General features: G+C 37.3%; 1 protein-coding gene across 50 annotated transcripts in view; it reads left to right on the top strand.

Annotated features, from left to right (window-relative positions):
* si:ch211-51h4.2 overlaps nucleotides 1–16,644 on the top strand; it is a 488,455-nt gene that overhangs the window by 51,953 nt on the left and 419,858 nt on the right. For all 50 annotated transcript variants that reach the window (XR_012387016.1, XR_012387017.1, XR_012386996.1 and 47 more), the window contains exon 6: nucleotides 14,184–14,319. Coding sequence is in view for 16 of the 50 variants with exons in the window: in XM_073916367.1 (XP_073772468.1) it covers nucleotides 14,184–14,319 (136 nt within the window). In the remaining 34 variants the exon portion in view is untranslated. The remainder of the gene's footprint in view (nucleotides 1–14,183; nucleotides 14,320–16,644) is intronic.

Genomic DNA, 16,644 nt, shown 5'->3' with positions numbered 1-16,644 from the left:
ATGGAGAAACAATTTCAATATATTATCAAGAGAATTGATGTACAGAAACCACCTGCTGCAAGTACCATCATGCCGTTGACTTCATCTGATCATCCTCAACCCTCTTCGTCATCATCGCCATCACTTCCTTCACCTTTAATTAAGAGTGACCATATTAAGCTGACTTTTCCCACTTTTGGACAGATATCCGACGATTCAGATCCTCTTTTATATGTAACAAAATGTCAAGACTTTCTGGCTCTGCATCCTCTCAATGATGTAGACTTACTAGCCACCTTTCGTACAGTCCTTCATGGAACAGCTAGGGATTGGTGGGAGGTCAGACGTTCCAGCATACTTACATGGACTGATTTCAAGGCTGCATTTCTGTCTGCATTTCTATCTGAGGACTATGAAGACGAATTAGCTGAAAGAGTGAGAACTAGAGTACAAGGAGAAAAAGAATCTATCAGAGATTTTGCATTTACCTATAGAGCTCTCTGCAAGAGGTGGAAGACGGATCTAACTGAAAATGAAATTGTTAAATTAATACTCAAAAATATTAAGCCTTACCTGGCAAGCCAGCTGCGCAGTCGGGTGCATACTGTGGAGGAGCTAGTCAAGTTAGGACATCAACTTGAAAAAGATTATGAACAGCAGCTTCGGTACGAATGTCGCCTGGGTATTAAACCTCTACCTCATCCTGATTTGTCGCCAAGATCCTCATCTAACCGACCAGAGAAAGGAAAAATACCAGTTCAATGTTGGAGATGCCAAGGGCAGCATCCGCCAGGAAAGTGTCCACAGTATATTACTTCATCATCATCATCTCGGTTAACTGGCTCACCGGATGCTACCCACAAGCCTCCATATGCCCCTCAGGGAAGAGGAGGTCAGTCCTCCAACAACTCTGTGTCTGCTACACAAATGCAGAAGTTTCCAGCCATTACCAAAAAATCTTTAACTTCCTTAAAGTCTAATCCTCGTATGGCAGTACCACAGCAGTTAATAATCCCTATCAGCATTGGAACATGGAATGGGAAAGCAATTTTAGATACGGGTGCAAGCTACACACTCATTCATGAAAGTATCATACACCAGCTCAATTCATCTGATCCACTTGTTCCATGGTCCGAGGGACCCCTTTATCTGGCAAATGGGGAAGCAGAAACTCCGTTGGGTTGGAAAAACATCACAATTCAACTTCATGACCAAGAGTTTATCTTACCTGCTGCCATTTTATCTTCTCAAGCTCTTGCTTACGCTGTTGTTTTGGGGTTGGATTTCATTTTCTTTAGCGGATTGCAGTTGAATGTCACGGACCAGAAATATTCATTTAAGTGTAACGCTGCAAAGGAGTATCTTTTCAGCCAGGTAGGGCAACTCTACCAATGGAAAGTGTACACCCAGAAAACCGGCTACAGGAGAAAACAATACAAAACTTGTCCTTATTGAGTGCTATTCCTCCTCTACCTCATCCAATACCCATGATCCCTCCTGACGGCATGAACGAACAAATGTTGATCTGCAGTGTAGTGGATGAAGCTTGTTTACCTCAAGAGAGTAAGCAGGAGTTGCTCCATATCCTGGAGAGCAATCCTCAGGTGTGCACTCTCAGGACTGGACGTACTGATGTTCTACAACACCGCATATACACTTCCTGCCAAGTACCCATTAAGCAAAGGCCCTACCGATTATCCCCACTCAAACAACGGGCTTTGGAAGAACAGCTGGAAGAAATGCTGAGACAAGGAATTGTTGAGCCATCCCACTCTGGGTGGTCATCACCGGTAGTGCTTGTACCCAAAAAAGATGGTAAGCTGCGTTTTTGTGTGGATTACAGAAAGGTAAACTCTGTGACAGAGAGTGATGCTTATCCTATTCCAAACATCACTGAAATCCTTGAGTCTTTGTCTGGAGCAGCAATATTCTCCAGTATTGATCTTAACACTGGCTATTGGCAAGTTAGCATGGATCCTGATAGTAAAGCTAAGACTGCCTTTATCACTTCTGCTGGTCTGTATCAGTTTAATGTCATGCCTTTTGGTCTAAAAAATGCTCCCGCTACTTTCCAGAGGCTTATGGAGATGGTCCTGGGGGATCTACGAAAAAAGATTTGTTTAGTCTATATTGATGACATTATAATTTACTCCCCTTCAATCACCCAACATTTCCATGATCTTCAAATGGTTCTTCACAGATTGGAGGCTGCCGGCCTCACTATAAACCTGAAAAAGAGCAAATTCTGCTTGCAAGAACTTGTGTTCCTGGGACATGTTGTGAGTGTTAGAGGCATTGCAGCAGACCCATGTAAGACAGAGGCCATTCATTCGTATCCTGTACCAAAAAACTTAAAGGAGGTGCAGAGGTTCCTTGGTCTAGCGGGATGGTACCATCGATTTGTTCCAAATTTTTCCAGGATAGCTGAACCCCTAAACTCCCTGAAAAAGAAAGGAAGACTATTTCAGTGGACAAAACACTGCCAACAAGCCTTTGATGAGCTAAAAACTTGTCTTACTTCCCCACCGATACTGGGCCATCCTGATCTACAGTTTCCCTTTACAGTTTACACGGATGCCAGTGACTCTGGGTTGGGTGCCATCCTGGCACAGCGTAAGAATGCTGGCCAAGAGATAGTCATTGCCTATGCCAGCAGGGTTTTATCTGGAGCGGAGGTCAACTATACAGCTACAGAAAAGGAATGTCTGGCAGTCGTATGGGCCCTGGAAAAATGGCAATATTATTTGGAACATAAACTCTTCACAGTTGTCACCGACCACGCTGCTCTCCAATGGGTAATGGGATCCACTAAAACCAACAGCCGTCTCATTCGATGGGTCCTACGGCTACAGAAATTTGATTTCATCATCGAATACAGGAAAGGCAAACTTAATGTAGCCCCAGATGCACTCTCCAGGTTTTCTCAACCTTCTAGTTGTTACCTGTATTCCAACCATAAAGATCCAGGTTTACCAGTATCAGATGATATCTTGTGGGAAGAGCAGCACAAAGATACAGACATTGTGGAGATACTGAAAGCAGCTGCAGAATCGAATGCAACTTCGTTTGATCAATACGAGGTTGTAGAAGACAAATTGTACCAGAAAACTCACCTGCCAAATAATCAGCTGCACTACAGAATATATGTACCGAAGAGCCTCCGCCCATCTCTATTACAGTATTATCATTCTGCTCCAGTAAGTGGACATGGAGGCATCTTTAAAACATACAAGAGACTACAGGAAGTAGCTTTTTGGCCTGGCATGTGGTCTGATGTTAAGCGGCATGTAAAAAGTTGTACAAAATGCCAAACGGTAAAACAGGATAATCAGAAACCAGCCGGGATGTTACAACAGATTACCACCACTCGCACAAACCAGATGCTTGGAGTTGACATCATGGGTCCTCTGCCAAGAAGTTCCCAACAAAACGAATACCTGCTTGTTTTCGTGGATTATTTCTCACGGTGGGTTGAGTTATTCCCCATTCGTCAGGCTACTGCTCAGTGTGTTGCCACAATTTTCAGAAAAGAAATCCTGACTAGATGGGGAGTACCAGATCACATTCTCTCTGACCGTGGGGTTCAGTTTATCTCATCCGTGTTCAAGGAATTGTGTGAGAAATGGAATATCACCCCCCGACTCACCACTGCATATCATCCACAAACTAACCTCACAGAAAGAATAAATCGGACACTCAAGAACATGATGGCTGCATATGTTGAAGAAAACCACAAAAAGTGGGACCAGTTCTTACCGGAGTTTCGATTTGCATTGAATTCAGCTGTTCATGAAACTACTGGTCTATCTCCTGCAGAACTTCAACTTGGCAGAAAACTCCAAGGACCAATGGATAAGATGCTGTCTGGCACTAACCTGCTTCCTGATGCTGACTCATATGGTGTAGTCCAACACATTCATCAACTGCAAACTCAAGCACAAGAACACAGTAAAAAACCAAAAATGAGACAAATGAGGAATTACAATAAAAACAGAAGAGAAGTAATCTTCAAGAACAAAGATCGGGTATGGTTGCGAAACTTTCCACAGTCAAGTGCAAAACATAATTTTAGTGCAAAATTGGCCCCAAAATGGAAAGGACCATACCGGGTCTTAAAGCAGCTGGGTCCTCTAAATTATAAAATTTCTTTGGAAGATAGTGGAGAGGATGTTAGGACTGCACATGTGTGTAATTTGAAATTGTGTTTTCCAACTGCGGAAGAATTAGAGATGCAAGAAAAACAGAAAATGGTGGAGATGTTTCAGGAGGTCTCTGATGAAGAAGACTTCCTAGGATTTTAGTCTGTGTATTTTTCAACAACCATGGGTTGTTGTTTTTTTCCAGGGGGGGAGAGTGTGGCAATTAGGATGTAAATCCATACCACCTGGAGAAAAAATGATTACAGGTTAAAAAGAAAAGAGCGGAAGAGGAAGTGTTAAGAACGGTATGAGGAGAGCACTAAAAACAGTGGTCGAATGAGTTGGCTCTGGAAGTGTCGAGAAGTGTAAGCGCCAAAAAGTGCCTAAAAAAGCGAAGTTGAAAAAGTCTACCGGTGGTGATCGGATCCAGTGAAGAGTGCAGTTAAGGCGTTTTGGGGAGACGTTTTGGCTGAGATGGTGGATTTGGCCGTCGCCGTCGCCCGAGATCATGTGCGGTGTCCACAACAAAGGGAGCTGAGTGACGTCGCTCTACATAGACGCGGGCTGTAGGTGATTTTCCTCTAGTTCAGCGGTTTCAGGTACTTTACACTTCGACAACAAACAAAGAAAACAAAACGTAGCATACCGGCATCGTTGATGGGTTGACTGCTAAGGCGATGGGGTACAGCTGTTGACATTATCCATGCCACTCGCTTTGAATGAACTGTTAGTGCGCACATACATTCCTTGTATAGAGGCCGCTGGACACACAGACACACCCACACATACACCCACACATACACAAACACACACACACACTTCACACGCACACACATACATTGAACGAACTGTTTAACATTCAGATTCCAGTTGATGCTTCCAGTAACGTTATGTTGGTTAATTGAGAAAACACTGGACTCTGATGCGACTGAACTGTGTTTCCGTGGGTTGATTTTGTATGTGGTTTACCTTTGAATGGCCAGAGAGCCAATGATTGTGAGGGGTGTAATGTCCATGGGGTTTGTTCTTGTATATGGATGAAATGCTCAGTGCTGTCTTTCACTTAGTAAATACTGATTATGGTTGTGATTGCAGTGGATAAATTCTTCTGTGAGTGTGGTATAATTCAGCATGATGTTTTCATAAAGCTGTTTATTTTCAATTGTGCTTTTGAGCGATCTATTAGTAGTGATATTTCAGTGATAGAAAAATAAATATTTCTATGCATACTCAATTGGTGAATTTGTGTAAAATTTTTGTGTATTTTTGTGTGTTATGTTTAGTATAGTTTGTAGTCGGTGGTTTATTGCTATCTGGGTTAAAGTTAAATTTGTAATATATTGACGGATTTATTCTGTCTGGCACCCGAACAAAAAGTCAAAAATTACCTACTTGGGGGTTTAAGAAAGGGCCACCGTTACAAGTTGTTTTCTAAATTAAAGATCCCAAAATATACTCAACTTGCATTATAATAATAATAATTATAATAATAATAAATAAATAAAAAGTAAATAAATAAATATATAAATAAAACATCAAATAGAACCATGTACTTTTTAAGTTTCCATAGAATTTATTTTAAAACCAGAATCTTATAGTTCAACCAAAAAATAAAAAAAATAAATAAATAAATGAATAGATAGATAGATAGATGGATGGATGGATGGATGGATGGATGGATAGATAGATAGATAGATAGATAGATAGATAAAACATCTATTAGTACCATGTACTTTTAAAAAAGTTTCTATACAATTTATTTTAGAACTAGAAGCTTATAGTTCAACCATTTTCAACCAGTTTATATATATATATATATATATATATATATATATATATATATATATATATATATATATATATATATATATATATATATATATATATATATATATACAGAAAAATAAACATAGGTCCCAAAACAGACACAACTTTCAAAAAGAAAATTATTAAAAAAAAAAAAAAAAAAAAAAAAAAAAATATATATATATATATATATATATATATATATATATATATATATATAGTTGATTAGAACTGCATACTAAGCAGATGAGCAATATGTTTGACTGTAGTTCTAATGCAGATTCACCTTCCGAAATTCACCTCTGGCATAATGTTTTCGTGCTGATCTCCCTCTTTCTCTCTCTTTTTTTCTCCGTCTCTCAAACACACTCAGAGCTACAGCGTATCAATGACAGGTGTTGAGCTCTAGCGGCTCTCGATCCTAATTACTTGGCCATCTTTTTCTGCAAGCAGATGGGTCTCTCTCTCTCAGAAATTAATGTTCTAGCCGGCTACTCTCCACAGCCTTTTCCCCTGTTATTTGTGCCGTACAGGTACAGTAGTCTTAACTCAATGTAAAAAAAACCCAATCAAATCGCGTGCCAAAGCATCATTAGGGAGACTGGTGGCTGACTGACATAAGCGATTTGGAAAGCGATTCGTCATTCTAATGAAAAGTTGAAACTCTGAGATACTTTTGAGCGCTGTATTTTTATTTATTTATATTTTAGGATGACGTTAGAAATGCATTCAGATGGATGTTTTCTGCTCCTAATATTTTGTCATTTGCATACATTTCTGAGTAAATCTATTCATGTTGATGGCGCTTGAGTCAACAGAATTATATGTAATATATGTTAGCGGTCTGTGTTTATTTTTCCCTTGAGAGATTAACACTGACAGGCGAATGTGAACTTCATGCAGAAAGCATCAACATTTATTATTTAGAGAAATATACAGTTTTTTTTTTTTTTTTCCATCAGTCTTATCCTTAAAAAGTTGTATGTATTTAAAGACTGTTTACATTTAAGATCCAATTTGAAGGCACAACATTTAAATTATCATTCTGTGTTTTATTCTAGATGTTTTATAGTAAAAGAAAATCTGCTAAACATTTATCAATAATAAAATGAGTAGTTTAATAGTGCTTTGGTAGATGAATTAACAGTCCAAATAACAACAATAGACAAATAAATAAAGGTGTGTGAACTTTAGGTAATTAATTGAAAGATATAATATTATATTACACTATCTGACAAAAGTCTTATTGTCAATCCCTTTTTACAGAGCAGCAAATAAAAACTTGACTTCTAGTTGATCATTTGGAAAAGTGGCAGAAGGTAGATTTTTCCCAATAATCATCTGTTGAACTGCTTCCCAATCATTACAAATACTGCAGACAACGTATTGGAACCCACTTGGACCCAAAATTCTCTGATATCAGTCGAGTTTGGTGAAGGAAAAATCATGGTTTGGTGGTTACATACTGTATGGGGGCATGCGAGAGATCTGCAGAGTGGATGGCAACATCAACAGGCTGAGGTATCAAGAAATTTGTGCTGCCCATTACATTACAAACCACAGGAGAGGGCAAAATCTTCAGCAGGATGGTGCTTTTTGTCATACTTCAGCTTCCAAATCAAAGTTCCTGAAAGCAAAGAAGGACAGGGTGCTCAAGGATTGGCCAGCCCAGTCACCAGACACGAACATTATTGAGCACGTCTGGTGTGGCATTGAAGGAAGCATTGAAAGATGAATCCTGGAAGTCCTGGAAGAACGCTTTCTTTGCCTTTTCAGATAATTTTATAAGTTATTTGAGTCATTGCAGAGGTGCATGCAGTCCGTCAAGCTCATAGAAGTCATACACAATATTATTTCATGACTGTATATTCTATACTGTTACATTATTTATGTTAAGTGACAAGACTTTTGTCTAAGCAAAGTCTAAACTTTCTGTCCTAATTAAATAATTCAAAAACAAGGCATGATCATATTTTATTTTGGTAAAATTAGCATAATCTAGAAGCTTTCGCCTTTCATATAAGCCACTTCTGATACCAACTGATCAACTAGAAGACAACAATTATTTGTTGTTCCTAAAACTTGGATAGGCCTTAAGACTTTTGTCAGGTATATTATATTATATTATATTATATTATATTATATTATATTATATTATATTATATTAAATTATACTATATTATATTATTTAATATTATATTATGTTATACTGTATTATATTATTGAAAATAAAATGTATTCCTTTTATGAATGCATTTGTATTTAATATAAATGTAAATACTAAGGTCTAATAGTTAATGTATAATATAATGCATATTAACAGTCGAAGGCAAAACTATGTTTTTTTTTTTTTTTTTAAGTAAAATAATAATCTTTATTATCAAATTGTTTCTTCAAATATTTTGCTTCCCAGTTTTTAGAAAGCAAGGGAATTTTCATATTATTTCTTATTATGTGTCTTTCTTCAGGAGAAATCTTATTTCTTTAGCTTTAGTAAAAGCCAAACTAATTTTAAAATTGAAAAGGTCAATATGAAGGTCAATATTATTAGCCTTTAAGATTACCTTAAGGTTTTTTTGGTTTTCCCTAACTGGCCACAGAACAAACCATTGTCATCCAGTGACATGCCTAATTTTATTTTGTGTGCATGTGTGCATGTGTATGTCTGCAAGTGTGTGTGATTTATACAGCAGTGATACAGATTGTTACAAAGCAGCTTCAAAGAAAATAATCAAGTCAATTATGGAAACTGGACTATAATGAATATTCAGATTCAGCTCTAAAAGGCAAAAATGTCATTATATTGCAGTTTAAGTCTGAAACAGCCTTGGTTCTGATCAGAACAATAACAATGTAAAGTGTTTTCTTTTTCAAACACATTCAGTCATTAAAAGCAATGTCATTATTCTTGAGTCAGTTCAGTGTTAATTCCATGCATGAATTTAACACCTTTTCTTTAATTGATGTTTAATTCACTATATAATGTACAAAACCTCCAACTCTAGTAAATAGTTTGACAACTAACCCCAATTTCCCCAATTTCTCTGTGATTTCCTCTTGTAGTTGTCGTAAGCTGCCCTTGTTGCTGTAGACAGCATTGAGACTCTCTTGTTTACCACTGAACTGAGTGGAGCTGCCCTACGAAGAATGATTTATGGTAGAGAGAGAGAGAGAGAGAGAGAGAGAGTGTGTGTGTGTGTGTGTGTGTGTGTGTGTGTGTGTGTGTGTGTGTGTGTGTGTGTGTGTGTGTGTGTGTGTGTGTGTGTGTGTGTGTGTGTGTGTGTGTGTGTGTGTGTGTGTGTGTGTGTGTGTGTGTGTGTGTGTGTGTGTGTGTGTCTGTCTGTCTGTCTGTGTGTGTGTGTGTGTGTGTGTGTGTGTGTGTGTGTGTGTGTGTGTGCGCAGTATAATGGATATGTGTCTACTTCTACGGCCTGAAGAGAAACGCCGTAGTATGAATTATTCCTGCTGCTCCACATTTGATTCTTCACCGCTGTGCTCTTCTCTTATCTCGGTCCATATTCGTTCACCTCTGTCTTCCCTCCATTTTTCACATTTATCTCTGCAGCGATGCAATATTTAGTGTGTGAAAGTCGTATGTGGCGTGGCGTTGTGGCAGAGCTTGGCGTCAGGAGTGATGTGTGGCTCCTCGGAGGGGTTGAAGGATGGGTTTGCTCACTTGTTGCAGACACATAGAGGCTTGTCAGGACCATCTGTTCTAGCCGCTGGACTGGAAATGCTGTCAACTAATAACTGTTTCTTATGGGAAATAAACGGGTCTTCCTCAAGACTTTGGTGTCTTGCTTTTCTGTAAAAAAAATGCAGGGTTCCACACAATTCATTCTTGTTGTGGCAACACAAATCTATTAAGTCAACGCAATTTAATTGAAGTTGAACTTAAAGGATACCTATTGTACCTCTTTTTCAAGATTTAAGAAATGCCTTTTGTGTCTCCAGAATGTGTATGTAAAGTTTCAGCTCAAAACACCCATCAGATTATTTATTATGCCTTTCTAAACATTGGAATTTTCTGCTTTGAACACATTGTAGTTGTTTTTGTTGCCTGTAACTTTAATGCTAGTTCTCCCCGCACACCGTTTCCACATGTCTGTCAGGGTGTGCCTCAATATTCACCTTGGCTGCGTCAGATAAACAGCACAGTGACAGACATGAAGGAAGCAGATCTCATATAATGTTCGTGAGAAATGTTACAGTAAGAATCATTTTCCCAATGATTATTTGATGTATTTTGGGGTGATAGTTATACACACAAATCCTTTTAGTACACAATTCACCATAGGTTGTAATTTTATACAGTTCTTTTAAGAAGCATTTGCTGTCAGTATTTCCTGACTAAGTTGTATGGTTGATGTAATCACAATGCTTTTTTTGTTGCTCCGTGTATAGCTGAAGATTTATTTTTCTCCTTAAGGACCCTAGTGTTGTTGTGATGCAGTATGATGATGGTGGTCGCTATGAAACGCCATTTTGTTTGTGGCAGTTGAATGAATAAAGGTGCTTTCACACCTGCCTTAGTTCGATTGAATCGCACTAGAGTTTGTTTCCCCTTTTGGTGCGGCTCGTTTGGGCAGGTGTGAATGCACCAATCGTACTCGAGTGGGCACCAAAAGCGGACCAAATAAGTGTACCGAGACCTGCTTGAAGAGGTGGTCTCAGTACACTTATAAACGAACCCTGGAGTGGTTCGTTTGTGGTGAGAATATGATCCGTACTAAAACAGGTCCAACCGCAAAAAGTACTGCGCGTTTTGGACTAATTCAGCTGCCATAGGCCGATGCGCTGTGCATTATGGGATATGGAGGGAAAATATTTGTTGACAGAGCTTTACCAACAGAGAGGGAGAGAGGGCAAAACTTTACCTGATGGGTCGTTGGTAATATTTCCGCAAGATGACCATGTCGCTGTTTAGCTAAATTAATTCACGCCTCCTCCTGAAGTGACCAGCCATGCATTAAACGCTGTTTGCCAGCCGTGGCCGCGTTTCATTTTTGTAATGTATAGTTTGTCTAAAGCAGGGATACAATCAGCCAGCGCAGTCGTCCCTCCAGAGTAAAAGGTTTTGTTTACCTGCGGGAGTTCACTGGCATTTTCCCGCACGTGAATTCTGACCAATCAATAAGCAGTTTAGGAAATATGTTCAACAACATCTGGCCAATGAGAGATGTGGATTTTGTCAGATGACTGCATTTTGGTTCGTTTCAACTGGTTCGTACCAAAGCCAGCAGTGTGGTTTGAAAACGACCCAAAGACGGCAGAAGATGCAACAATGTATCATTTATTACCCTTGGTCCGGACCAAATGAAGCGAACTACAGATGTGAAAGCACCCTAAATGACACACGCATTCGTGTGCTTAAATAGGTGCATCCGGGATGATTTATTGACCCCTTCACACACACAATGTTGTTACAAAGTTTATGCACATACACGCGCACAAACACAATGCGCTTGTTTACATTTTTGCTCAGTGGCTTTGGTGCATTTCTCACAACACTATTTACATTTGCACAACAGTTAATGCATTTCTCAAAACAATTAGTCATTTGTGCACATCAGAGTAGCAGTTTCTCATTCCTTCCAACAAATTGCAAATGCTTTTGGACGTGCATCAATTGCTTTCATACAACTATCTGCTATTTAGAACATTATCATTTGCTTAAGTCATGTCAGTCAAAATTAACTAAACGTGTAAATGCTGAATAGTCTTCCCATATAAAATTTCATGAATGATTTACAGACCTGTGTATGTTGTAGGTTCAGTTCCAATATGTTCTGCAATTTTGTTTACTGTTGTGCACAGCTCTACCCAAAGAAAGTGTATGTTTGTTGTAAATAAGGGTGTATTTATTCTTTGGCACAATGCTGTGAATACATTAAAATTGTAAAGAGCAAATGCAGTAAAAATGTGAAACATACATATTCAGTGTCTTGTACTCAGATACCTCACTAAATGCAGTGATGTCTAACTTTACTGTAGTTTTCAAATGGCTGTTCAAAGCTGTGTCTAGAGCATTTTCAGGAAGTGTCACCAAAATCTGACTTTTTTTGCATTGAAAAAATGTCCAGAGTAAACTGTCATAATGAAAACATGACAAAGACATTTGACTATCTTGTGCATAAACAATGGTGTCAGGACTTTTAATGACACTGACACTTTTATTGACATTAATACTTGCTTTTGAGGAATGAACTATCCATTTTGAGCATGTGAGGCACTTTTGCAGGTTATCAACTAGGTTTTGCAGTTTGTACTAATTGTTTTGAGAAATGCATTAATTGTTGTGCAGAAATACACTAGTGTTGTGAGAAACGCACCAAAGCGACTGAGAAAAACTGTAACTTTGCTATGTTTTTGCACGTCAAATGTGACAGGATACAGGTAACATCCAATATTAATGTTCAAAATAAATCTGATTTAATGTTTACAAACCAGGATTGAGGTGTCTTCTTTTATAATTGTTTTATAACTTGCGGCTGTGGGGATAAAGACGGTAAAATCGCTGTAAATTTGTTACGAGCATATACTGTTTTAAAAACGCTTTAAACTTGTAAAACTCATTCTTGATCACATTTGATGATTGATGATCACAGAGAGCTGAGCAGATCTTTTAGTCGCAGTTGCTTTGCCTGTCTTGTTGATATGATTTTATGCATTACTATGGAGACATGTTATTACGTGGCTGTCAATTAATTCGGTTTGCGGGGAAACTGAACTTCTACGTCACGTTGTGGTCGGCCTCAAAATGGGATTGATTTGGATCCTATTTTAATGTCAGGAAATTAAAAGAGACTTATTGTGTTTCTATCACTCCAATTTGACTGTGGACACACTATGCATGCACACAATTCTGTCCAAATAGCTTCCAAATTTTCATCATAGGTGCCCTATCAAACAATTAGGTTTTCCAAAACACTCTACATAATTATGTTGTTGCAGCTCATTTTATTCAAGTAGTTTGAACAAGCAGCAAAAATATTTTCTTTTTTTTTCTTTTTTTTTTTTGAGTGTGCACAATAGTTTGAAATCGAATGGGAATGGACTGTATTGAAGGCTTTTGCCAAACATTTGAGCATTTTGTTTTATTTATTATTATTATTTTTGTAAATGGCTTCCATCAAAGATGGATTTGATATGAAATGACTGTAATTGGTTAAAAGCTTGTTTGTTTCCCTCTTTTTCCAAAGTAATAAATGGTTCTGTTCAGCAGGGATACACTAAATTGATCAAAAAAAGGCGATTTTGCAATTTTGCTGTTTTTTAAGAGACTACTCTGTTTATCAAGAAAAGAAAAACGAAAAGGCATATATGATTCTACAGGGTCTGTTTACTTGATCAAAAATAACAAAAACATATAGTCTGTATTTTAGACAGATGAATGGATGGATGAATAGATTAGATAAGATTAAGTGATTTGATTGATTGATTGGTCGGTAGGTTTCTTAACACTTTAGATCAAGGGTGTCCAAACTCGGTCCTGGAGGGCTGGTGTTCTGCAACGTTTAGTTCCAACCCCAATCAGACACACCTGGGCTAGCTAATCAAGCTCTTACTAGGCTTTCTAGAAGCATTCATGCAGGTGTGTTGAGGCAAGTTGGAGCTAAAATCTGCAGGACACTGGCCCTCTAGGACCGAATTTGGACAACCCTGCTTTTGATAGATTTATAGGTTTCTTGATAGGTTTCTTAACCCTCTGGGGTCTGAGGTGATTTGGGGGCCTGTAAGATGGACAAAATCAACAGAGTATTCTTAATGTCTTTGTAACTAATAAGAAAAATTGATGCTTAAGACGCTGTGGTGATCTGCTGGCTTCAGAGAGTTAACAATTTTTTTAGGATCATGTTATACTAAATGCTGCTGTAATGTTGTTGAAAATCCAGCTTGGAACCACCACAGGAATAAATGAATTATATTCAATGTTATTCCTGATTTGTTTAATATTGTTTTTTATTACTAGAATGTTTTATTAATAAAAATATGAATGTTATATGTTGTATATGTTATAATATTTTTTTTTGAAACTAATGCAAAGCATTTGTTCAGTAGTGTACACAGGGTAGCATGAAAATGATATACATTGCGTCCTATTATTTGTTTCATGTTTACAGCTATTTCTGAATGTGCGAATGTCAGGAAACCAAACCTTTTCATGTTAACTGAAATTCTGTTGCTGTTTCCTTTGTCAATCCTTTCCTTCTGAGATGGATACTGATAAGACGTCTCCCTGTGTGTTTTTCCCTGTAGATGCGGGTCTTCTGCAGAGGGACGTCGCAGCACGGAGGCGAGATGAGGATCTCCAGCCAAATCTGCACGTGCTGGGAGTTTTCTTCCTGGGCAAACACACCAGCTGGGCCTTTAACTTTGTTCTCCTCTTTCAGTTGTGAGTCTCTTTCATTCTCATCCTTTTGCCGGCTAAAACATCCTGCTGAAAAGACTGGCACATCTGACCACCAGCATATGTTGTTGTTTTGGATGCTAGTCTCTGCGTACGTAGCATGCTAATCTCAGAGCTGCTTTGCAAGCTTCACCAGAAAGACAAAGAACAGCTTCACTGAATATAGATGGAACCCGCAAAATTAACTTGATTTGAAAATTGATCAGTATAGATGGTCAAACCAAAGTGTTATTCAGACACAGTCAACGTTTTTCACATTATTACAGTTTATTTGAATAGTTACAAGTAGTTTACATAATGTAGTCATGGATTTCTTTCATGTAAACAATAAAAAGATAATGAAATATTGATCGGAGAAGAATATCTTGCCTGCTCATTGTCTTACTGACCAATACAATTTACACAGCAATTGTTCTGGTAACAAGACAAACACAACAATAAGACATAAGCCTAGCATTGATACTGTAATAATTTGGTTTCTTTTTACAGTCAACACAGTTTTTGCAAGATGTCAAATCCTGCGTTTGAATACAACTAGATGAACAAAATTAAAAGTGCTACCTTCAAATATATAGATAAGCAAAACTATAGATGTTTTATTTGTGTCTTTAACAATTGGGGATTTAAAATTGTGTGTGATTGAGGGAATTTTGGTGCATTCGAACACTTGATTTTAAATCATTTTTCAATATGACATGCATTTAAAGTTCAGTGTTATACTGTAAAATTACAGTGCATCTAAACTGTGAAGTTTGGCTGTGATTAAGCTGAATGTAACCAATAAAAATCTATAATTTAATAATAGCAGTGAAGTCCTAAGAAAAATCTAGCAAAAACTATTTGTACAGAAATTGTATTTCTTGATACAGTAATTAATAAATAAATGATAAATATTGATAAAAATAACAATAATATACTGTATATTTATGTAAGTTTCAAGTTACATTAAAATAAAATTGGTCAATGTAGTAATTTTCTCAAGTAATGAGATGACAGAATCTGTGCCGTTCATTTACAAGCAAACTAGATATAATTAGTAAGGGTGTCACAATTTCAATTTTAAATTGAAGTCGATCGAAATTTTGAGATAGCCCTAGATAGCCGTCAAAAGAGAGATTTTTCAGAAATAAAAAAAAAATTTAATCTCAGAATACACCAGTCACAACTGCATAGCTGCACCTGGAAGTCAGGAGTTCCACAAATAACAAACAAATCCACAAACAACAAACAAACATATGTCTTTATAGATTCATAATTGTGTTTTGTGTTTTACCTTCATGCTTAAAAAAAATCCCTCTAAAATAAAAACCGGTAAATTTCACTATCTATAATCCATAATTATAACTCAAGTATCCCACAATGTTCTGACACTCGATGACACTCAAATACCCTGTCAGTAAAGTCTAGTGGTTGAGAATGAGCCTTTTGCAGTGTCTGCTATAATAATAATAATGGCCATGGTGTAAATACACAGTAAAGTTACGATCTTATTGCCCCGTTAGATCCTTATGATAACATGATAAATGCCTTCAGTGATTTCTTGAAGATAAATACCAAAAAAATAACGCAACTGGAATAACTACAGCAGTCATGATTGATGACTAATCTTATATCTTAATCTTATATGAAGCAAGAGGTCATGATGTTGTCCCATTTCTTAGTAGTAAATTATGAAGTCCTCACCCTTCATGCTCTGTTTGAAGGCTAAGAGGATGTGGTAGGGGTACAAAAATAGAATTGGGATTGGGCCTATGTATTTGCTGTTCAGTGTTATGCTGTTAGCTTTTGAATAATAATAGAAAAAAATTACACTGCATCTAAACTGTGAAATTTGTTTCATTTTTTTTTACAGTTTAATAAATTAATTATTTTTTTAATGAATGCCACATAAGCTGAATGCCATCAAAAAAGAGTCTTATAATTTAGCGGTGGAGCCCTGAGAAAAAAATTGCAAAAACTACTTTGTTAAAAAATTGCATTCTTTAATACAGTAATGAATGAATACTGTATATTTGTACATCTCATCAAGCTATCAAACAATAGTAAAATAAAAGTGGTCAGTGTGTTAATTTTCTCATAGTGAGATGATAGAATTAGTTCTATTTATTTACAAGCAAACTACATATTAAAATAGTCTATTGCAGTTTAATATTTACAGATATTAGACCATGGGCTCTGTCATACACCCAGCGCAATGTGGCGAAAGGTGCGACACAATTGTTGTTTGCTAGTTTCAGCTCGGCGCAAGAGTCGTTTTGATGTTTTCCTTCACGCTGTTTATATAGCAAATGCATTTGCGCTCATATGTGC

Source organism: Danio rerio, chromosome 11 (genome assembly GCF_049306965.1).
Source record: "Danio rerio strain Tuebingen ecotype United States chromosome 11, GRCz12tu, whole genome shotgun sequence".
Taxonomy (NCBI): domain Eukaryota; kingdom Metazoa; phylum Chordata; class Actinopteri; order Cypriniformes; family Danionidae; genus Danio; species Danio rerio.
This window is presented reverse-complemented; position numbering and strand designations above follow the sequence as displayed.